Source organism: Apaloderma vittatum, unplaced genomic scaffold, assembly GCF_000703405.1.
Source record: "Apaloderma vittatum isolate BGI_N311 unplaced genomic scaffold, ASM70340v1 scaffold10904, whole genome shotgun sequence".
Lineage (NCBI taxonomy): Eukaryota > Metazoa > Chordata > Aves > Trogoniformes > Trogonidae > Apaloderma > Apaloderma vittatum.
Genome location: NW_009710973.1, coordinates 24,384 through 49,163, shown reverse-complemented (window position 1 = coordinate 49,163; position 24,780 = coordinate 24,384). Strand labels below are relative to the sequence as shown.

The 24,780-nt window shown below is 38.8% G+C and overlaps 1 protein-coding gene across 1 annotated transcript in view; it reads right to left on the bottom strand.

Annotated features, from left to right (window-relative positions):
* Window positions 1-24,780, bottom strand: part of LOC104272469 (homeobox protein Meis2) — a gene marked incomplete at its 5' end in the record, with an annotated part of 104,628 nt that overhangs the window by 56,058 nt on the left and 23,790 nt on the right. The window contains one exon of the mRNA XM_009867475.1: window positions 1,702-1,847. Within this exon, the coding sequence (XP_009865777.1) occupies window positions 1,702-1,847 (146 nt within the window). The remainder of the gene's footprint in view (window positions 1-1,701; window positions 1,848-24,780) is intronic.

Here is a 24,780-nt window from a genome sequence, read left to right as displayed (position 1 = left end):
AAAAGATATCACAAGTTTCATAAGAGGAGATGGAGTTAACACGGAGACATACAAAACAAACTGGTTTATTTGTGGCCCTGCTTTTTGCTGCCCGCCTGTACTACTCCTCTAAAGATACCCTACAGCTAAATGAAAAACTCTCCACTCACACTCACTCGACTTCCAAATTAAAAACATTTTACAGGTTAGTAAATCTCCAGCTGAGGTGATGTAGCAAAGAACAGCTGTGAAGTAATTTTGATAATGATGAGAATAATAAGCACATGGCAAGGTTCAGGGCTTTGCTGTTGCAGCTTCAGTGCTCCTGAATAGATAAAAGTGATTAAATACTCCTGATTATCCCTGACCAATATGTAATGGATTTACAGCCCTTTCAATTAGTCAGTATTTGCTTAGGACTCATTATTTTGTCTTTGGTTAAGTAATCAGCCCAGAGACTCATGTTCTGTCTAATTCCTCTGAGCCAAGTGGGTACAGGGCACCTGACCTTTGAAATGGCCATAGCTGGGAGGCAGGAATAACCACTGCTCCAGCAGAGACACTGGCTATTCCAGCTAATCCTGACCCCACAGGCCAGATCAATGCACCTTAGTTTGCTACTAATGTCCTTACATCAAAATGATGGTTTAGAAATGTGGATCTATCGCTCCCCCCCTTTAGCTGTGCTGCTAGCAGAGCAGTTCGATAGTCCCTATCATAAATAAATCGGGTACCTTGTCCTGAAATCATTACACTGTAACCAACATCAGCTACCGTGGAAATTTATAAAACTTTGGTAGAAGAAGAGGTAGTTAATAACAGTTAGCATTTTAAGCCTTATCAAGAAACAATTTTACAGCAAAAGGAAAAGGAAAATCAATTTATAATTTTACCAGTTTCCGTTATATCCCACATGAAGTAAACTACGAGTGTTACTAGGTTTTCTGTGGAACCATGTTTTGATGCCTAAGTGAAGCTATAATAGTCAACGGAACACCAACACATAAACCCAGTTGCAAGTAGGGGGATAAACATAGCCCATGGAAAGCATTGCTTTTTCACATATTTAATCTTTCTCTCCCCTCCCCCCAAACATGAATATGGCTAACTTTTAACATAATGGACTTCAAGAGAAGCTAAAAAGCTACTTATTCTCTCTGTTACGCAATGGAAGAATTACGGAACCCGTAGGCTTTCTATATTTCTCACGAAAACAACAATGACAAGTTTACAAGCTACTGCTTTGACTTCTCTAACATCCCCAGTGCATGTCAGCACACACAGACAAGGGCTCTCTCTTGCACCACATACGTAGGGAGTTTGTGTAAACAGAGGCCAACAGCAAAGAATCCAGAAGGCAGAGCTTCAGATATGCTATAGCAAGAACACCCTCTTTTTTTTGTCCTTAGCAACATTTTGAATGGTTCAAAGCAAAAATTGGTTAATTTCTATGTAGATGTTCCGTGCTAAGGCTTTGTACTCTCTCTTTGTCTCTCTATAGGTGTGTATGTGTGTGTATATATACACATATATAGGTTTCTTTCAGATTTGTCATGATTCCAAGAGCCAAAAAAAATAATATATGAAAAAAAAATAGAAGCAACAATAATTGAGCCCTAATAATGGTCCAAAAATTATGGGGACAATTGATTTCTAATAACAATGAATAAACCTCATTAGGCACACAAATAGAAATCTATTTTGGTTTGGGGCACCACTTACTGTGAGATGCTGGAAAAGCCACGCTCTCATGATATTTGTTGCTACTTTGGGGAAAATGCCTCTTTTCTTCTGACGCTTTTTGTCCTTGTCTGGGTCATCGTCATCCCCTGTACCAGGTGAGGCTACACTGTTGTCTAAACCATCTCCTGCAACAAAGAGAAAAACAGGAAGGAGGAGATATTTAACAAACAAAATATAGAGGCCAAACAGTACCATTAATTACCAAGACATTACCACAGTTATATTTTGATTTGCTAGACCAGGCACATACAGTTTCTCATTATATACGAGTGCTGATACAAATATGTAAAAATTAGAAACCATGTCTCTCCAAATACTAATTTTGCATTTCACACATGCATATATCATTAATTCAATTATAATTGTGTGCTTGACATAGTGCAATAGTTCTTTGTCAATTATGGGATTCAGTGTGGGAAAACCTGCCACAAGAAAACCCATTCACTGTAAATGCGTCCCTACAACTATTCTGAATACATACTATAAGTAATCAAGTTAAATGTTCTGTAGTCTATATATTCAAGGCCCTCTACAGAGGTGGCAGTAACCATGTCACCGTTCAGTGCACATAACACACTGTCAGATGAGCCCCTCCCCATAACCATCACCTCCCAACACACACACATACGCACGCACAAACACGTACACCTAGTGTGACCCTGCATACAGCATTTGCATGACATGAAAACTTCTACATCTCTGCATCAGTGATTAGTATCATTAAAAAAAAAAAAAGAAAGAAAAAGACACACATCAAGGTAGAGCTCTCACTTAATCAGAACTTTCCATCAACATCTTTCTCTTCTATGCTTTTCCCTGGCATTAATTGTGCATTAGCAAAAATCATTTACTTTTAACAGTCATAGTTATTTTTTCTTGCCCTCCAGCAAAAATGCCTTGAAAGCCTGCCTGGAGGGCATCTAAATTATGTATCTGAAAAACTCTTCTGGCAAGGCATTGCAGGACCCCTACTTTCTTAAAATTCATACGAGCACGTCTTCCTGTTTTTGGGAAGGCATCAATCAAGAGCAGCAATATATGCCATATTCCTACATTAATATTTGAACTAATAACTTTAAAAAAAAGGAAAGAAACAAGATCCGACTTGTGACATAATCAAATGCAAAATAAATGAAGAATACTGGGACAGCACTGAGACTTTATAGATTGCTGTGTTTTCCTTACACATCATTAGCCCGGAGCCACACGAAAGAGGAAAACAGAGAAGTGGAGAGTTTATGCTCCCTGCTGGTGTTTAAGAAGCTGAGGTCCTGGAAGGACATCTGGGAATTGTGCTGAGACGGTGGTTTTTGTAATTTAAGAATAGACATTCATTAGCAGTAAATGCCATAAATCCCATGCTAAGTAAAAACCTTGTCCAAGAAAGCCTAAAACAATAAACTCTGTGCTCAATGTAGCCTGAGCTAGACGCTCCATAGCTTCCTGAGGAATGCTATAGATTCATGAGCTAATTCCTATAGCCTTGTCTAGCTGTGTAGTGCTACTAAACGAAATACATTGCTGCTACATATAGCCCATTTGCTTCAAAATCTGCATTTCAGCTCCATCTTCCCTCCCGTGCCAGATCACCCTTCTTCCACTGCCTCCCCTCTGAAAAACCAACCCTTTCGGACCAGAGAGACAGAAAAAGCCACAGCAAAGAGCTAGAAGATTAATTTTATTGACATTTCCATTTTCACTGCAATGCGATACCCTCCATCACATGGAAGAGATGACCCTCACTATTTACAGACTGACAGGCCACTTCATTACAACCACCCTGCCCCAAGGCAGAGCAGCTCCTTTCCATCTGCCCAAACACCAGAGCAAGACCCTGAAGTCACTGCTTTCTTTCTCATGCCTTTTTTTCTTTTTTTTTTTTTGTGTGTTTGTTTCCGTTAACGATAGAGAAAGGAGAGTCGAATCACAGCAAACTAATCGAAGAGCTTATGGAAGCCCTATATGCTGTAACCAACTGTTCGCTTTTGCAAGATGTTGGTTATTTAGAAAGCGCTCCTTTCCATTGCCCCCTCCCCCCCACATTCTACCCCTCTCTCTCTCACACACACACACACACACACTTTCCACTATGCCAAGGAACTGCTGCAAGGCAAATTCTCACAAACACTAATGGCTTCTGACTGCTCCTTGGCAACCCCAGCATTTTAACCTGGGTGGATATGCTCTCCAAAATACAGACACTGGAGCTATCTCATCAGCTGTTCATGTGACACAGATGGAGAGTGGCTATTAGGAGCCAGGCAATGGGCCTTGGGGATCTGAGGTGCTGTACTGTAGCCTCAGGCAGTTTTGAAAAGCAGTACCCGGAGATGGGGGGAAAAAAAATCCCTACTGAAAGTGCAAGTTTGAAGTCAGTCAGTCTGTTTGTCTATCTGTCGTGCAGATAAAGATATCTTTGTCTCTTTATGTAAAAGCTACGTGTGTATGCACAGGATGCGCAGAGCTATAAAACTTCCACTCTGCACCCTCCTTTTGCACAGCAAAATTCCTGTTGTCTGCACATGCACACTCTCCCAGCCGTGAGCATCCTCAGCAGGAGTCACAGCAAATCATTGTTTAGACCTATTGGAGAAGTTGTTATTATCCTGGTTTTTAAAAGCTAATAGTAGGCCAGGAGAGAAAAGTCCAGCTGAAGCTCCCATTGCCTTCCTACCTCAATCAGTGATCAAAATGGGAAGAGTTGGGGCTTCCCCAGTCTGTTCTGTTACTTCAGCTCTGGGGTTCTCAGCATAAGAAGGACATGGATCTGCTCAGGCAAGTCCCCAGGAGGGCATGAAGGTGGTCAGGGGGCTGGAGCATCTCCCCTATGAGGACAGGCTGTGAGAGTTGGGTTTGTTCAGCATGGATAAGAGAAGGCTTCAGGGAGCCCTTATAGCAGCCTTCCAGTACTTAAAGGGGGCTACAGGAAAGAAGGGGAGGGACTCTGTCAGGGAGTGTAGGACAAGGGGTAATGGGTTTAAACTGAAACAGTAGATTTCAGTTTAGATGTAAGGAAGAAGTTCCTCACTGTGAAGGTGGTGAGGCACTGGCACAGGCTGCCCAGAGAAGTTGTGGATGCCCCCTCCCTGGAAGTGGAGGCCAGGCTGGACAGAGCTTTGAGTGACCTAATCTGGTGTGAGGTGTCCCTGCGCATGGCAGGTGGGTTGAAACTAGATGATCTTTAACAAACCACCCTATGATTCTGTGAAAGGATATTTAATTACTGTATCTCCAAATGACCTCAGAAGATCAATATAGCAAGATTTGTTGCTCCTGGTGAACTACAGGCCCAATCCTGTTAATCTATATTGTCATATCTTCAATAGGACTATAACCACTTATATTAGCGGATGCCTCTTCTAGTAAGCAAGAACACATAGAAGTAGCCCATAACTGACTTTTCCAAGATGAAATTATTTACTTCTTGGATATGAAGGGCCTGATCCTAGTTTGCTGTATCCAAAGAAACATGACTTACTTTCGATAATTTCCTTTTCTTCATTTAAAATGAAATAAAACAGACATGAAAGTCACCCTATGGCAGATTGGATTAACTAGATTTTTAACCGCTCTATGAAGGAATCCAAATTTAAGTAATTTAAACTATCATTATAAGTGATTCTGCTTATGTGAACTGTTCATATCCTGATTTGGATGTTAATTTTAAAGAAGAGTAGAGTCAAGTCCTAATTTGTATGGAAATTGCAATCACACAAGCATAGCTATCCCAATTTTCTAGTGGGGAAATAAAGTCTAGGTTTTGGCCCACTGACCTTCTCTTTCATACAACAGCAAAAGAATTGCAGACTGGCTTTCTCCTGTTTTGCACACTGTTCACTCATTTCTTCTTGTGCAAAGAGTACAAGCGACTGCAAAACTCTACCACCATTCTAGGAAAGTGGAGAATTCTGAAGTGGCACTCTCTTTGCAGAGGGGTCAATGATTAAGCAAGATTCAAGCCAGTAGAGAATTAGGCATATTATCCAGCTTGTTTATCAGTGATACGTAATAGTCTCAAAAAACCCTGTAAAAGATGGAGAGTTTACAAGAAACTTTGCAGAATGACCCACATGGGGTTCCTTAAACACCTTCTCTTCTAGGGGAGGGGTTTGTGGAGGAAGCTGAAGATGCAACTCTTCTTTACACAGTGGGAAGTTTGGCTTCCACACTAACTCTGTGTGCAGATACTCTTACCACATGCTGAGGATTTCTCCTCACAAGGCATATTATTTTGCATCGAAAGCAAAGAAGACTACATATTATTTAAAAATACCAAGTAAGTAGTTAGAGCAGACTTTCCACTGCACCATAATTTCAAACTGAACCTGCTGCAAATTGATTTCTTGGGCAGACTAGCCTGCTGACCCCAATGTTCATACAGATGCGCACTCTTTGGGAAACAGAGCCCAGTCCTACATAAGGACTGTCCAACCTTACTGTGTGAAAGAATTCCTCTTGGACAGTCATCCACACTACCAGTATTATCTCAACCCCTGTCCTCATCTGTGTCCCTCACAGAGTAAAGACCCGGCAAGAGATGAAGCAAATGATGTTTAGAAGCTGCTCATCTCGTCTGTTCACCATTTGTGAACAAATTGAATAAATCCCCAATCTATGCAAAATGATAACTGATAAGGATTACCCAAGTCAGGCCAAAACACAGAAGCCTGGTAACAGCCCAGATTCAAACTCTAGAAATGGTTTCTATTACCATCATAACAAGAAACGCAATAAGAAAAGTGTTTTCTGGAAAAATACATTTCAGGACCTAGAGTGTGAGTCCCTTCACCATCAGATATCCCTTACAGCTCTACGGTTTGTCATGCTAAAGGAAAAAAGAGAAGAGCACGGGCATCTAAGGCAGGGGGAATACGAGACACTTCAATGTTTTTCTAAACATAGCACAAGCAATGTGAAAACCAAGTCAAAGTATTCTGAAAAGGTAAGTTGTAGTACACTATGCTGTAAATAAACTACTCTACAATCTTTCAGCCCAGTATTTTAAGTAGAATGTGTAGATATAAATGCAAAATAAAGAGAAGAATCTGTATGCAGCTTATATTCACAACTTGCAATTATTTGTTTGTACTTATAATGTGTCCATCTGGACACATAAGCATTGCAAACCATTATTAATAAGGATGTTCAACTTGGTAATAAGATCCACATCACCACCAGAGACAAATCTTAAAAATCTGGTTAATTACCACTGCCAAAAAGCTGGAAGGAGAAGTGTTTAAGTATATTTTGAAGATAAGACAGTCTGAGCTGTAGGGTGGACTAATAGGGAAGGTCAGTTCCAGAATCCAAGACCCTTCAGGACAACTCCTTATCTCCATTCCACCCTGTTCAAATCATCAGTGCAGGAGGAAAGAAGCCATCAGAGGCTGTTTAGGCCTGACACAAACTTCCCAGGTTGACTTGCACGCTCAGCCACCACTTGCCCCACCCTGGAGCAGGATGTCCTCAAGAGAGCTGCTGTAATCAGCCTGCTGCATTCCCTCCCCTTGTGTCTCTGAGACAGCAGACCCATGTCTCATGGTGCTATATCATATGTTTCAGTGAGCGTCTCAGAGAGAGATAAATGTTGGACACTGATGCGCTAGAAGGAACAGGAAGGCTTCAGACACATAGCACGACCATCTCTCTTGCTACAGAAGATGTTATTCTCTTGCCCTTCTAGCAGCAGGGAGGAGACGAAGAGCTGGCCTTCCCTCTGCTGTTCTTCCGGAAGATTTTTTGCTTTCTAGAATATAACCCAGCAATTCCAGTGGGCTGATGTGATAAAGATGGCATGTACAAATTTCACACAATCCAGCATTAATAACTACTGTAAATTCTATGATTCAAATAGGAAGAAAAGGAAGAGGACTTAAGCCACTATCAAATCTCACCTACAAAGCTATTCTACTCAATCTAATCACATTTTAGCATAGTTTGTCAGTCAGGAGCAAGTCCCTGTTGCCATCTGGCAATATGTGCTAAAGGCTTAAAGAGTTGCAGGGTATCTGGTATCTAAAGTGTATTTGCAACAAAAAGGAAAAAAAAAAGATAAAAAACGCTCCTTTTCTATTTCTGGATAGGCACCTTTCTATATTCGCTAATTTATTTTATTTTCAGAAAGGCTTTTACAAATATTTTATTATTTACTAGAAGGGAGGAATGACATTCCAGCTATGTTATTGTTATAGACATGCATGCTATAAAATCGGTAATTCAAGTATTTCGAAATTTGCAGAACTGTAATGTTTCATATTTCCCCTTTTCTTATTTTCCTGTAAAAAAATAAGAAAAAAAAGACTAGCTTTTTTTTTGTGTGTGTGCCCTTAATTGTCTGTGTTTAAAGCTCGTGTTTATTTGTGAAGTGAATTGAGACCTTTTAGGAATTACAATCAAAAGTTAACAAGGTTTTTTTGGGCTTTTTAAAGAGAAAACTAATAATCACTACTTTAAATTTTAAGCTCACTTATACAGTCAGTATGTTTGTCATTATAATCCAACATTTTTTCACATCAGGTGAAAAAAGTGTTCAAATCAGACAAGGGAAACAGTAAAGCAACCTGCTAATTACTGATCTCTCTTACGTTCCTGCTGTGCTAAACTGTCCGGACATGTTGAAGTGAAATTTTTCTGCGATTTTCAAGTGACTAGTTCATGGCCCACTACCGTGGCGTGCAGGAGAAGGGTTGAAATGCTTTAGTTTACATGCAACATTTACTAACTGTGTGGGTTTTCCGACATTAAAGAGGGGACAGTGACCCATGCCACCTTTTTCACACTCAAAAGAGCACTGAAAAAACAGTCTTCATAGGCTTACCTCAGGCTTCCCTGGCCCTTAACACCCTCCCCCCAGGGTAGGAGCAGAAAGAGAAAAAAGAAGGGATTTTATGCTCCTTTCTCTTCAACTTTTCAGGCGGTATAAGCAGCATTTAGCAAATTCAGCCTCCAAATGGCTCCAAATGCTCTGAGCTGCAGGGGCTCATCCTTTGTTAGCCTCCCTCTATTTACACAGGATTTACGCAGGCTCTCCACTGAAGAGACCACATGTTTCTGACAGAAAGCACTTCCATTCACACTGCATCAGGCAACAGGATTGTAACCACTGCAGCTTCACGCTGACCTGAGATTAGGGATTTCAGCAACATTGAGATGGTAACAATCTGCTAACTAACGAAAATTATCCATGGAGAACTCTGCTGCTTACTCCAGTTAAAACTACCGTGGCCAGATAGATTAGGTTACTTAAAAGGACAATTAAGAACTAGCTACTGTCCAGAATATGCATGTCCATCTACAAATAATGCACACACAAAGAAAAATATCAGCAAGAACAAAAAAAAAAAATCAGACTGCAGCTTGGATTAAAACAATTTCACCCACTGGCTGAAGACATAAAGTGTAAAAACAGACAGATGGACACATATGTAAATGTGGCTGCATTTGTTTCTCTGAAGCTGGCAAGTTAGTAATAACAGTATAGTTTAATAATTTATTTTCCATGGTATTTTCACACTGGTTAACTGGGCAGCAACATCCATGCATAACTTCAAGAGCAGAATAACTCCTTCAGTCTAATTGCTGCTGGAGCAAACAAACTGAACTAAGCGACCTCTTTTGGCTCTACATACATGGACTCAGTCCTGGAACCCAATATCAGTCTGGGGATTTTTAAAATTTAGTATATTTTCAAACTCAGTTTGGCCAGTCAGGATTTCTGCTCTGAGATTTTTTTTCCAGATTTAGTATTTTTGTCAAGGTTTTTCAAAATGGATAACACACACAAACACAACCAACGTTGCTGTTTGGAGCTTGTGGTATTTTGCTCAATAATCTTTCACAGGGCAAAAGAAAATTAGATGGGAACATAGGATCTGAAAGGATCACACAGATCCAGTTTTTGAGGAGTTTTATATTGATGTTTTAGTTTGGCAAATTATTTTGCTTCTGCAGCAAAGGATAAAACAATGTACTTCTGTAATAATAATTTGTATGAGCATCTGATAAGCATGTAAGAAGTACATGGTATATTCTAAAGTTCTCCACAGTATATCATAATAAAGCTCTTCTGGGCACTCAGTGATTCATTTTTAGTGATCTCTCAAATGCCCTTATCCACAGTTAACACTCAGATTTTATTAAGGAAGAAAGCAGGGACAAATGTCCACTTAAGTCCCAGCTCTCAAATTCAACTCTGCTTGCGCTGCAGTACCTAAAGCTAAAGCTTTTTTAATGTTCTATTCACCTCCCCTGTGTGGCATTTCTGCTAACACAGAGTTCACAATCTTTCAGCCCCAAACACAGAAGGCTGCTATCTTCAAGTCATCCAAGGAATGTGCCAGATACTATCATCTCCCCTGCAATACAAAGAACCAGAAAGAGGCAGAGACCAAAAGGAGACCTACTGATCAGGTTACTAAAGTCCAGAAAGTCTTTCCCAGAATGCTAAATGTTAATCTTTGAACCAGCAAATGTTATAATTAAGATCCTTGTAGCTGAAGGAAATGCTAGCTCAAGAAGTCAAAGGTACAGCCACTTGAAGTTGTACTTTTTTGCACGTTTACCCTAATCTCACACCCCTCATGCTGGCATAACCGCCATCAAGCACTTTGTTCTATTCAAGCAAAATTATCATTAATGTCAGTGGCAGTTTTGCCTGAGTAAGGAGTGTAAGACCAGATCCTTGTCTTGTTCACACAGAATTGCAAGCACTGCACAATTCCAGAGGAGATATACTCATTAAAACTTGTGGGTTTTGCTGATTTATGATGCTGTTCTGTTTAAAAATGAAACTCACTTTGTACCTCACCAGGAAAGTGTTCAATGCACTTGTTTCTACGTGGTTTTAACTTCAATTCCCCCCTCCCTCAGCACAAGTTGGGAAGTTTACTCACAGGTTTTGGCACCTAGGTTGAAGGAAAGTGTTATTAAATAAGGTTTAAGCATTTTGTCTGCTTCAGTAATTACTTTGCAGTGTGAATGTAAATAGCTGTTACTGTGTTTAAATTTTTCATCCTACTAAACGCGGTCACACAAAATGTCCTTGTGCTACAGTCTAAATGGCGTTCTTTCAAAATTGCTTTTTTTAATATGTTTTTATTGAAATATTTTTAGTACTCTGGTAGTAATTCTGTTAAGAATACCAGCTGCAGACTTTGGCTACAGCTGAGACAATAATAAGAAGTCATTAAAGAAATCAGGAGACAAAAAAAAATTTCTTTTTTGTTTTTTTGCCTAAAGCACATCATCTTTAGGAGACCATTTTCTTGTTTCATTCTCTATCCCCATCGGAGTAAGTAGAACAGTGTTTTCAGTTTCCTCAATCAACAGCACCAAAATTAGTATACATTAAAGAGATGTATTTTATTTTAAGTACTAATTCTTACTTGCTATCGTGTTATTTTTGCCATTAGAATAGTATCCTATGTGGGCAAAATAGCAAAGTTCACTTAAAATTCTACCTGTAGTTGAAGTTAAGTAATTAAGCTCAATTGTGTCGCATCAATATTTAACCTTTAACATTTTGCAGTTGTTTATGTACAGCAGAATGTGGAGAATGTAAAGTAGATGATGGTTAACATCCAGTACCGTTCTTCATTACATTTATGTAGTTTCTTTAAGAAGGAAAATGGCTTTATCTGAAAAGGAACTAGCCATCGGAGCATCTCTATTTACCTTGAGAGCTGTTATGAACTTATAAACTGTGAGATATTTTAGTGACTTGCAGTTTGCCTTAAACAAAATGCTGTTGGACACAACTGCTTATTCAGGAGACATCCTTTAAAATCATGCCCACTAATACAGCAAGAGTCCATGTACTGTCCCCCCTTTTCAGGGTTATTTAGCTATTAAAAGTGCAACCACTGAAGTATTGCATACAAGTACACATTCATAGCATTTTTTCATCATTTAAAAAACAAAAAGTTAGGACTAAAAATGTGACAGACATTTATTCCTGAAAGATACTGACTTAAAAACTTAAGTTATTAAAACGGACATTTGTTACGCCACAAGTCCAAAACACACATTAGTCTGTTTTAAGATGTATTTTAAAAAATGGAGGATAGATGAATGTTTAAAAAAGAAAAAAATGTTTTAATAAAAGTGTCAAAATGAACCATAAAATCTTCTCCAGGTCATAGCATGTACACAAATGTGTATGTTACGTAAAACACATTTAAGAGTACTATCTCAATATGCATTCACAAACACGTGAGCAGTGTCAGAAGAGATGCTTGCTGTGAATGCATAGTCCAGAAAAAAAATTTTAAAAAACCCCAAAAAACTCCAAACCTGGCAAATCTTACATACCATATGAGCTCCAACACCTATGACCAGTAGGGTGGATTAACCCGCTGGGTGCTGCAGACATATATATACACCTCCTCCTAAAGTGTTCATTTGGCTGGCAGTCTGGAAAATGCCAGAATGCGAAGGGTTACGTGGGAACACTGACAGTCTCCTCTTGTAGGTTTAAGTTAAAGCCCATACTTTAAATATCGTGCACTCAATATTTGGAATCATAACTAATACTGTTTACGGGTGACATGCTGTTTGGTGCTCACAACAAAGGGCTCAGTCCAGTGCTCGCTCCCACCAGTGACAACCCCGTGCTTTAGATCTGCCTGTGTTTACTTTGGGGGTAACACTTTTCAGAAGTCTTTTCCTCCGAGAATACTTGTAAAGGTAAAGCGTAAACCATCTATACCTCACCTGCTATATATGTCATATGCTTAAAAGTGGTTACTAGAAGGGCCTGAAACATTGTGTCTTTCAAGCTCAGTAGAGAGATTATAAGGACAAGTGTTTAAGAGCTGAAACCCCCAGTAAGTCCTTGCTAGTTTCTTAGAGTCTGCCTTCAGCCATGACAGAAGGTACAATTAAGAATATCCAAATGCCTCAAACTGGAAAAAGCAACAAGCATACAGACACATGAATTCTGGTCAAATAATTTCAACTGGTTGACAATAAAACTAGAAGAGATCTTTATGATATCATTAAGGTTGATAAGGCAGTTTATCTTCTCTCATTGTGTAGTTCTACTGAATTTATTCAGGATAATACAACTGAGAAAAATAAGTGCAAAAGAAGGCAAAGCCATGGCCTTCTCCTCTCTCTGTAAACCAACCTATGCCATAAGATGCTTTGGAACTGCTTTAAGGATCAAAGGTCTTGACAGAGCAACATAATTTTGCAGAAACATGGGGGAAAGCTTTTGTCAAAAGTTTTGATGAATTGGACTTAGAAAATAAGGAAGCATAAAAATAGCAAAACCACAGGGTACTGACTTGTTATAACACCACTTGCTTAAAAGTTCACAGCACAAAAGTAAAGGCACAAACATCCACCCTGACACATGATGCTTTGCTTTTCTGTTTATAAGCCTGTAATTTCATTTCAAGTCTTTCATTGTAGCAGAAAGTGTTGCAAAAGACAAACACGCAGCTCCTACAAAGTCTTCCCAGACTGGTTTGTGTCCCTGAGTTCTTCCTAGGGAAGGATTTCACAAGGTGGGCTCCAGAAAACCTTTACACCCAGCTCCCCGCTTCAGAGGGTAGAGCGTTGGCTACACGTAAGAACTGCAAACAAAAAAACCTGGCAGGTTATGAGACTAATTTTCATTCAAATGTGTAAAACTGACTTTCCCTCTGGACAGGCTGTTCACCTAGCCACTTAGAGAACTGACATGTGTGCCATAAGATCAAATCCGAGCCCCACCAATCAAGTAGCAGCCTGGGCTAAATGTGCTGATGCAGCAAATTTCCAGATCTTGATCACACTAGGCAGGGGAGTCATTCTTCTCAGTGATGAAGTCACTGAATGCACTCTTGAGGAGATAAAAAATTAAGAACTGGCTGACTTTGCACCCTTTGAGTGAGGTATTCACCGTTGACCCAGAACAACAGAATTGTCACCAGCTAGGAATCACCACAGACATGGTCATCTCTGACTCCTTACTGCAAGGCTGTTCACAGGAATTGTTTCTCAGCTGGTTAGTGGCATCAATCTGGGAACCACAGTGCTATACATTACATATAAAGATGGAATTTCACACAGCCACTTCATCTCTGTCCTTCTCCCTCTTCTCCTAAAAACCCTATGATTGATGCCAATGAGAGGGCTTGATAGTAAAATAAAAAAAAAAAAAAAAAAAAAGGCAAATAGGATTTTGGCAACTAAGATTTGCCTCAAAGATACTAACTCCCCTTCACAATTTTATCTTAACTGATATTTTACCTGTGTTTTACTATGTCAGCTTTTAAAACTTACCAGAGATTTATGCAGCAGATAAAAATTGAGATGCTAATAGTGTTGGAGTATTACTTAACACAAGATATTCTATTCTCTTTTCTGTTATTGGCTCAGAAAGTGACCTTCAGAAAGATTTAGGGATAAGGATTTTCAAAAGTGCTCAAATGAGCAAGGAACACAGCTTTCAATGAAAACTGCTTTAAAAGCAATACATAATATACCTTTTAATAGTATTTGGTAGTGGCTCTTAGATATGTGAATATTATATGTTATTACTTTTACAGACAAACATGCCAATGCACTCCTGTGCTCATCTAAGCAGTACATTTTTTCAAGCCTTAGTATGGCTATTGATTTTACTAATTTTTCTTCATCTGTTGCAAAAGCACGTCTTAATGAAGCAACTTTGGTAAAGAGACTACGCAGGGGTTTGTATTTGTGGCTAATCAAAATTGTCAAGTATGAAACAGCGTCGTCATTCAATTTTTATCCATCTCTGGTTCCTGGGGCATACATGGGAATTTGGTCTGAGAGACCGAGTGAAAAACTAAGGGCATTTTCCATTTCTACCTCCAATGAACTCAATAACAAAATGCTCTCCAGACCTCACTCCTCACCTGCCTCACGCACTGTGGGGTTTTTTTGGGCGTGTTTGACACGTACCAAGCGAGACAGTTTTCCCAGGGAGGAGGAGAAGTGCTCAGAGGGACCAGGACCTGCCAGTGCTGCTGGTCTCTCCACAGCAAGGATGCTTACAAGAGCACCAGTCCTGTACATGTGGATGGAGATAACTTCTCCCTGGTTATCAGAGTGCAGGAAAGAATTATCACATGGAATGCAGGTCTGGGGCCACGTTTCCGAAATAAGAAATGCCGACGTTTGTAATTCGTTTACAAAGCACTAACGAGGCCCCTTTTTCAATCCCATTTATTTCTTACAAAATAGATTCATCTGGACAATGGCTAGAGAGGCTAAATCAAAGAGATGAACGGGCCATACTTTTCCCCTCAACCAGTGCTGCTTTCTGGTACCCACGGTGGCTTTTCCCATATGTGACAAAGGTTTGGTAAATAATGCAAGCCTGGGCCCTGGCTGCTGATGATTCACTGATTGTACATCCTTAGCAGCACCATCCCATCTATTACTGTGGAATTAGTTGACAATACTACTAGTTGTACCAAAAAAAATAAACTAATTGGTCCCTGAGGATAGCTAGGTGCTTTGGAAGTCTTTTTAACAAAAAGAGTAAAAAAAAAAAAAAAAAAACCCCCCCCAGTTAAAAAAAAAAAAAAAAAAAAAAAAAAAAAAAATCTCCCACAGTGATTTGCCAGTCTTCCTATACTCTACCCAGCACATTGGGACTTCTAAATTACATACTATAATTGACATCAAATATCTGTCCCATCAGTGAATATCTTTATTAGCATCAAAATCACTCACAACTAGTGTTCCTCAATGTTATTAAACAGAACTTGTTCTAGGTGTTGCCTTACTAATTAGTCAGGATGAGCCCGAGGAAGAAAATCTGGGTCATGTTAAATTAATTGGAATGAGCATGAAAATTAGCAGAGCAAACTGCATCAATTTTCTATAGAGAGCCTTTCTTCATGTTGAGAATAAAAATGGATATTATGAGGCATTAACCAAACTGCCTTCTGTGACTGCCAAGAGGTGTGTTACAGTAGCCCAAAAATATCATGCTCACAGATTTTCAGAAGTTAATGAGACATTTCCAGGAATGGTAAATACATGGTATTAAAATGGGTGTGCCTCTTATGGGAAAATGCCAAGTCATTTCATGTTTATTCAGGCATAACAAGCTCCTCAAAATGAGCATAATTTAAGAGGTGAATAGTGCAAAGAGGGCTAACATTCAACTAATTTTCCTTGAGAAAGAAAAGATTAAATTGAACAAAAAATGAATTAAGAGGTTTACAAATCAACAAGTCAACCATCAGATTGCAGCCTCTGCTCAGTATATTCTCATCAGCCCCTGCCATGAAGTTTTCAAAAAATGTCCCGAAGGCAGGGAACAAAGCGAGCAGAACTGATTACAGCCACACTCACCGCCTTGCTGTCTAAACTCTGTTTGGCTTCCTAATGAGCTCACTAAAAACCTAATTCATCTCCCATAACCCTTCTCAGCCCTCCTTGAAATTCACCATTATGGAAATTACAGATGAAACATTTACAGGCTGTGTTCAAATTACTGCTTCTTCAACAGGCAGGTCCCTGACCCTCACAATGAACACAATAGAGGTATGTCCGGCATGAAACCACTCGAGCCACAGCCTATAGAATAAAGAGGCTCAGGAAGGTTAAGACTTTTTCTCATGGTGACAATGATTTCCGCATTAATGCTTTCAGTTCCATGAATATGGGAATTTTGTGGGTTTGACAGTATATCAAATACAAATTGTAATTCAGAAGGGGAGAAATGAGTTGTACTGATGACAAATAGCTGAAATAGGCTAATGTGAATTCCCAGCCTGTTCATGAGGAAACTCCCTCAGTTCCTCATTACATGAAGTCAAAATGATCCTCACGGCACCTAGCCTGTAACTGGAAGATTACTGAATTGATGGATCCTTAGTTTAAAATGCAGCTGTTTTATTCTGCTTTAGTAATTAATTCTTTTTCCAATACCATATTGATTAAGCGTAGACCCTGATAAAGTTCAAACTGAGAAGAATCTCTAGTGGCTTCCTTAGTTGCTCCAGAGACTCAATGAAAACTTCCTACAATTCCACCTGCCTCCTCAGAGTGCTGATCCAATGAACAGAACAGTTTTTTTCTCATAAATTAGTTAGGCCATGTGGAGCTGTATTAGCTGATCGTTGCTTTTGTCTCTCTACTTGCTGACTTGCTTTTCACTTTTGCTGTCCTTTGTGCTGTCACACACAAAGTCGGAGTGCAGCTGCCATGCTGAACCCAAACTAAGGTAAAGAACAATTCGTACAAACTACACTTCCCCCCGCACACTTTATACAGCTGCAACTCCCCGAGGAGCGCTGCACTCAATAAGGCCTCCTGGGATCCAACTAGCAGAGAAATCCATGCTGAAGCGCACAGTCGTTCTGTGGGACTAAAGGGTGATGGGGGGGGAGGGACGAGGGGGAGAAAGTAACCTGTTTTCTTCAAGACTGCTCCACCTTTTGGGATAGAATATTTGCTTCCTTTTTTTTTTAGCAGACAAAGATCCTTATATTACCTGGTTTTAACTTAAAATGAAACAAACCTGAGCCCAAACCACACACCTAAACCACCACAGCCACTTGAGACAAGAAATCACCACCTATAGCAAGTAGGATGAGGGTCCTTGTGGGCTGTCCATGAATGACCCCTGCAAACACAGCAGCATCTTAAAAGAAGTAGCGATCACCAACACGATGCTGCTTTTCAGAGGCACCTGTACCAAGAAATCCAAGCTTGTGAATTAAAAAGAGCATGATAATAGAAAGTTTCTCAGATTACAGCCAGTACAACAGATTTTTCTTTTCTATGGTCTAAACCCATTCCCAGCACTTTATTATTATCTCTTCCCCAGCCTACACCAGCCCTTCTCCTTTCCTTTCCCAACACCTGAAAAAGAAACAGCTGATGCCTTCGTGCCTGCACAGTACAATTTATAACTTCAACCTGTGTGTCTGAAGGATAACGTGTTATATATATCGCTTTCCATAATACCAGTAACAAGTGATCTACCAAAGTAAAGGGTCTGAGGGAGTAGCAAGTACAGCAGATAGTAGCAATCCTTCTTCAAGGTGACTTAATACTTCATAAGACTACGTTCTGATTTCATATTGACCAAGGCTCCTGAATTAATCTCTGCCTTCCCATCAAGGCGAAAGCAGACCAGCTTTCACTATTTCTTTAGGAGAATCCACTCAATTTTGGCTATTTGAAGAGCTATGTAAGCAGGCAGGCACGAGGGTGGTGGTGGGCAGCCTCTGTGCGTGGTGGGACAGGACAGATCATGGCAATCCCCACCTTCAGAGCATTCTTCCTTAGGGCGAAAGGTCACCCTTCACAGATGTCCCCAGCAGACACTCAGTTATCAAAAGGTTGCATCATGCGATTCATGCAGTCGCTGCTAACAATGCACTGTTCTCCACCAGATACGTAAACATGTTGCACTTCTAAATAATTTCCTTGTTAAGGACAACTTGTTTTTTCCCCCGAGTTTTGTTCAGTTATCCAAAAAAAAAAAAAAACTGATTAAAAAAATCAGTCCACCCCCCCACTTCACCAATTCACAGCTTAAGTATTCTGTTTTCCTTTTCACTCAGGCTATTCAGCACAATAGGATGTTTCTGGTTTATTCCCCCCCCCAAAAAAAGAGAAATAAAACCACCATATCCCAAAATGTCTAACAGTAAAGTATAACATTTGGAGGAAAAAAAGCATGCATTTCATGAAATGGAAGATAGTAAGTTTTTTATCAGAAAAGTTAGGCAGCCAGAAAAATGCAGTGAAGAAAATTCTGTTCAGGTTAATATAGTCTATTCTAACAGCTTTAATTTAAAAAAAGCAAACAAAAATGCACCCTGTGTGGATAAATGCAAAAAAGAAAATTATGTGTGTTCAGGTATTTGTTACAAATTCATGTTTGCTTCGTGTTGAAAGTTTACTTCTCAAACAGCACTTTAGAAATAATAGGTCCTAGTTGCTACAGTAGCTCAAATTTTTAATTTCCAGTACCTCCAGATGCATAGTATAACACAGATTTCTTCTTTGTTGAGGACGGTTACTCTAAAGCAGCTCAAAGCTATCACACTCAATACAAAACAAGTAATTTTGTTCTAGAATGGATTCAAACAAGCTTATCAGGATTGTTATCTATTTATAAATTATATATTTAACAGTAAAGCAAGACAGACACAGCTGGAATGTTACACATGGGAATCATGATTAGAGATATGCAAAATTACTCAACCTAATCCCAAGCAATAGAATCTTAAGGGCACTGGGAATTTCTAGAAGAATTAAGCATTATATGTTGTACAAAGCTCAATTAAATACCCTTAGAAACCAAGCAGAGATTTTTTTTTTAGATCTGCCTGCAATATGTAGTCCTCCCAAATGCAGAGTGTTTGCCTCTCCAAGCCCCCCTTTCTTTCTCATTCCTTTAGCCATTGAAACTATGGAAAGAGCACTTAAAAAAAATAATAATAATAAAAAAAAATCTTTGAGTGCTTTCGTGCCTTGTATTTCATACACTTGAGCATCTTGAATTAATAGGAGTCAATGAAGATACACATTCTTAAAAATGGCTACAGCTTCATTGGTCTAATCTATGAACTTTAAAGACCTTCATTTTATGAGCTTTCCTCAGGGTAGGTATTTCAGTGTTCTAAAAACAGGGTTACGGGCTGTTAAGTTAAGCACATGTTCTGCATCAACGTTTTAGTTTCAGCAGGTTATTCGGTGCCAAGTTTGCCAGTTAGTATCATCAATCCCAAAATATGTGCTTATTTGTTTTAACAGGTGTTTTGAGAACAGCACAGGACGGGACAGCACTGTTAATATATTCACTTAGTATCTGTCCTTAATCCTGAAAATCCCCCTGCCCTTCCTTCTGAAACATGACAAAATTTCACCTTAGGTGTTTAAGATGCAAAGAGATGGAATTGAAAAGGAATGCAAATGAGTATGTCTGTGATTTCACCTGTTATTTCACCAGTCTGGCGATTTGTCCGCTCATTTCTATTGTACACTGTTTCTCATCTAGTAATCACAGACCTGGGTTTACACACAGTATGACACATCCATTTACAGAAAACTACATTTTATTGTGCAACTGAGGTTAATGGTAGAAGAAAAAAGAAAGGTTGAAGCAAAAAAACTAATACCCTTTAGATAATGAAACATAACCAGGGACTTTGGCTGCGTCTGCTCTTCTGAAGACCATTTTTTAGCATTTGCAAAGCCATACAGGGACAAGACATGAAAACTGTCTAAAACCAAAACTGGCTTGCCCACATCAGTCATTCCACAGAACCAAATTAATAGTTTGCTCTTAAAAACGTGTAGCAGCAAAACAACAATAAGGTCTACACGCACACACACACACTCTGCTGTCACGTTTGTGGGTCAGTTGAGATGGTGCCTCAGAATTTTCACATAATCCGCACGCACAGATACACACTTCTTGCAGGTGTTATCTCAGACTTGGTCTGCTGAGAAGCGAAATGAATCCCCGCAGCGACGTTTGAAGGTTTAAAAGCTCAGTTTTTTGTTTCTAAATGCCTATGAAAACATTGCCTATGCTCAGAGGCCTTTTAAAACAAAACCAAAGCTTTTAAAGCTTCAAAAGCGGTCATGGGAATTTGCTCATCAGGAGGGAATCCTAAACGAAGGCCAAGATTCAGTGGATTCCCCCGGACGTGACAAAAGCCATAACCTGTCTGCAGATCTACTATTTCTTGTAACAGATGTGGGCTGATTCAAGCAAAACCTGACAAACCTTTGTCCATGCCCTACATTTTACAAATTCTACTTTTAAAATGTTTAATCTTCCCCATTTATGTTCTATTATTCTCTGCCATACTAAAAAAAACAAACTAAAACAAACACCAAACAAACAAAAAACACAACCCACACCAACAAAAACCCCTACCTTCATGGATACTTAATGTAATTAAGAGAAAGGCCATCCCTCAAAGTCATCAACTTAAAGAAAAAAGCAAAATGGGGGGGGAGGCTAAGCTTAGAACTTCTATTGTTATAACCTCAAATATGTACAAGACAGGAAGGAAACCGACAGTTGCTTTTTAATATATGAGAGATGATTTACAGAAGGAAATATTCTAATGCTATGTTAAAGAACTAAACTGCTTTGAAAAACTTGGTTTTTTCCAACATCAAAGTTTTCTACCTGTAGCAGTCTAAAAATAAAGTAAGTAGTTCGTAACAAGTTGTTTAAAGGACTATTATAAAAAGGCAGCAAGAAAGTAGTACTTGAGCAGATCAGAGATTCTGATGCAGTAATCTAAAGCATAAGAAGTCTGGTGTAATTGAAGTCTTTCTTCTGAAAGTTTTTACAGTTTTTACTCAGTTTTAAGGTGAAGCACAGAAGTAAAAAAAAAAAAAAAAAAAAGTCTATTGCTTCACCTGAATTTAACAGCAACATTTCTGCCCACTATGTAACTGACATTTTCCCTTTTCTTTTGGATGTAATAGCCTCATTTCATTTATCAAAATTACACCCTGCTCCCATGAAATAAGACAAACAACTCTTCAAGAACAGCTAACGAACATGGAGAAGGCATAAGAGCAGAGAGTGTTATATGGGTTTTTTTCTGTGCTCAGAATGATCTAAAATAAGATGAATCACGCTATAACAAACAGCTGTTTGATGGAAGACTGGAACAGGAGACCAGTACATGGATCCTCCACTGGACATCTGGCCATGCACGGGTGCATCCTGCTCATTACAGCCACAGCTTGAACCAGGACCCTTGTGTCCAAGAGCATCACAGTGGCAACAAAAGCAGGTCCAAGAGAACTGTTATAGGGTTTGCCTCAGCTGAAGGGTGCTCTTTGCGTAGTTTACAAATTATGCGCTAGACAGTTCTCAGTCTCTTAAGAACAACTGAACCTTACAAGGAAATTCTCTAAGGAAGCATGTAAAATGTTTGTATGTGAATAAACAAGGGGGGATGTCTGTATACACACACATATCCCTGCTAAGAACATAAGCTGCTCCTCTAAGCTCATGTAAGGCAGTCATAGAAAATAACATGAGAAACAAACATAAATCTATGTTCTCTAATTATATGAAGACAAATTATAGAGAGATAAGATTTTTTGCTGCACAGGCACACCAAGACCAAATCAATTCTGCTTTCAAATATGCAGTCTGTGCTCCCATCAACTCCCACTGAAGTCAGAATTTGACCTCTTGTGTACTTTACACTCACATCAATGAATTTGGTAAGAATGCAGAAAATTGCTTTAGAAGGATGTAAAATGCTTTACTAGTTCTAAAATAAAAGGACATCTTATTTCTTTTAAACAAATCAGATCGATAGCCATTTGGAAGGGCTTAAAGGAGGGTTAATTGACATACACTAAACCTGAATTTTGACAGTGTGGACTTCTAGCTAAAATGGCATTCTCTTTGGTGGTCTGAGGACTGTAGGATTAGTTTACAAGAAAGCAGAAAGGGGCTTGAAACCAAACCCTGAATGTCACTGATAAGTTACCAGATTAGAAAGGCCTGACCATATGAAACATATTCATGCCCAAATTCAGATTCAGAAAGGAAAACAAAACAACAAAAAGGGAAAAATCGGTAGTTGAGCCTGAGTTATAGATTAATAGCATGAATGATCTTTAAAAAAAAAAAAATTCAATAAAGCTCTTCTTCCATACAGTATTGCTCATAGATGGAACTTTATGCCAAACTATGCTTAAAGCTGGAAATATGAACTGCTTATAAGATCTAACTCATGGAAATAATTAGAATAACTAATTCGCAGCTAAATGAGAGTATTTCATCTATCATTGCAGATATGCACTACAGAAGATTTTCTAGAAATGGATAAGGTGGGATGAATTTCATTATTCTGAGGCAGGGAAAAACAAAAAAAAAGAAAGAAGAAAATGGGCACATACACAATGGTTAGCTGTCAACTGTGCCCAAGTCACTAAAGTAAGTCTGTGAACTTTTGGGAAATTCCGATGTGGTCCCTTAAAACTGAAAGAAGAAAATAAAATCTATAAGTAATTAAAATCTAATAAAACAGTCTTTGTTATATCTTTAACTGGAAAACTACATTGTTACTTCTCCCTTGGAGTGAAGTATGAGTATCGCAGTCATTTTTATCTTTTTTAATCCTCACACATGAAAAGGGCAGAAAATCCAAAACTGTAAGTCAGCTGAGATGCTAACACATATCAGCCTATCCCTGTTTCCCTGAAATGAAAGACATCTATGTGTGTTAAATATTTTAGTAATCTATAAATCAAAATTTAATTTTGTAGTACTTTAAACTTATGAAATCTACCATTTTACACAAAACAGATAAAACACCATTGAAGAAAAATAAGACTATTGAAACAAAGCATTAAGTCTCATGCTCCTCGTCTAGAAAGATGGGTCTAAATTTACCACACAAAACAAATAAAAAATTTTATGAACCAAGATTTTTTTCTTAGTCAAGATGTTTTGCACAAAATATATTGACTATCTAAATACACAAAATTAATTTTAAATGCAGACTAAGAAGCACATAAAATGTAATCGAAAGTTCAATAAGTTAAAACAAACAGAACTTACCAGCTTTCTTTTTAAGGAAAAGATCTGTAGTTTGGGACTAGACTGAAAGTGACAACTGAAGACAAATCCTACAGAGGCTGAGGTGGTCAATATCAGCCCTGTTGTGAGCCTCTTCATTTCAGTAACGGGACTTGCAAGGTACAGAGTTAAGCAACATAGGCCCTACTTTGGTTGTCAAAGGCACTTCTGAAAATGAAAGGTCTATGTTGATGTCCACATAGGATTTTTTTCATCCTTTGCTATTTCTTACCTAAAAATATTTGCCATCTCCATAATGCTAATTATTACATTTAAAAATTTAACAAAAGGCAAATTATAATTTAGACTTCAGTTTAAAACAGAAACAAAAATAAAAGATCATAATGAAGAAAGAAAAGAACAGTAACAGCCTTCTGACTGCAGAGAAGACATGGGACTTCAATAATTTTCTCAAGGCAGTGAACTGACAGTAAAGGTTATATCCACTGGGTTTTGCATGTTCTATGCAGTGAGCATTTTTTCATTCAAAACAGCTTTCTTTATAGTCTAATAACACAGAAATAAGAAAAAAAAATCCTGATGTTGAAACTGTCACCCTTCCTTTTTAGTTTTTGTAAGAAATTTCTAGATATAAACCATTAGAAGACCAAAGTATTGCTTGGGCACAACAGGGATGTACACTGTGTGTGGTTGTTTTAAACAACTGAATTATGTACGCAGCTGAATGGGAGTCCATGAACACCAAGTAATGTAATCAATTCAAAATTATTGTTGTCTCAATGAAGCACTTGGGAGCACTGTTTGAGCACGAGGACCACAGTGTGTTAGGTACTGTACAAATAAAGCAGAAGGACAATCCCTCTCCCTTCTTTTTTTTTTTTTTTTTTCTTTTTTTTACTGGCAGAAGCCCAACGTAGCTCCATTGATTTCAGATGTATTAGCAAGGAAGGGCCTGATCCAAAGCTCACTGAAGTCAACCAAAATCTTTCTGTTGATTTAACAGGCTTTGGATTAGTCCCTAAATAAGAACAGATTTTGGCTCAGCTAAAGGATTTCACTTAAGCCCTCTGCTTGTTCAAGCATCTAGTAGGAGCTAAGAGAACACTGCGGTCCTACTGAGTAGGAGGTTGTGTTCATCCTGAACTATCCGCTGTAACAGATGTACAGGGTCAGGAGTCCCACGAAACAGAGACCCGCCAGTAAGTGGTAAATCTGAGGTGGGAGGAATTAGGAAGGAAGCTCCAGGCTGAAAAATTCTGATTTGTGCTATTTAAGCAATGTTCCATCCTTTTTAGACAGGAGTGTAAAATTAGACAGAGAGTTCATGAAAATTTCTGAATTTTACGCTTGTAAATAATTTAAAGCCTTAGTACCAAGTCCTGCAATAAAATTATACACACGCTTTTACCATATTCACTTCCACTGGACTCTCTGCAAATGAGGGCTGCATTAAATCTAGGTATGACCAACTTACAGCTGTGTGTGGAGAGGCCCAAGGAAAGTTTAGACAAATGTAATCGCTTAAACAAGTGTAGCCACAATAAGCT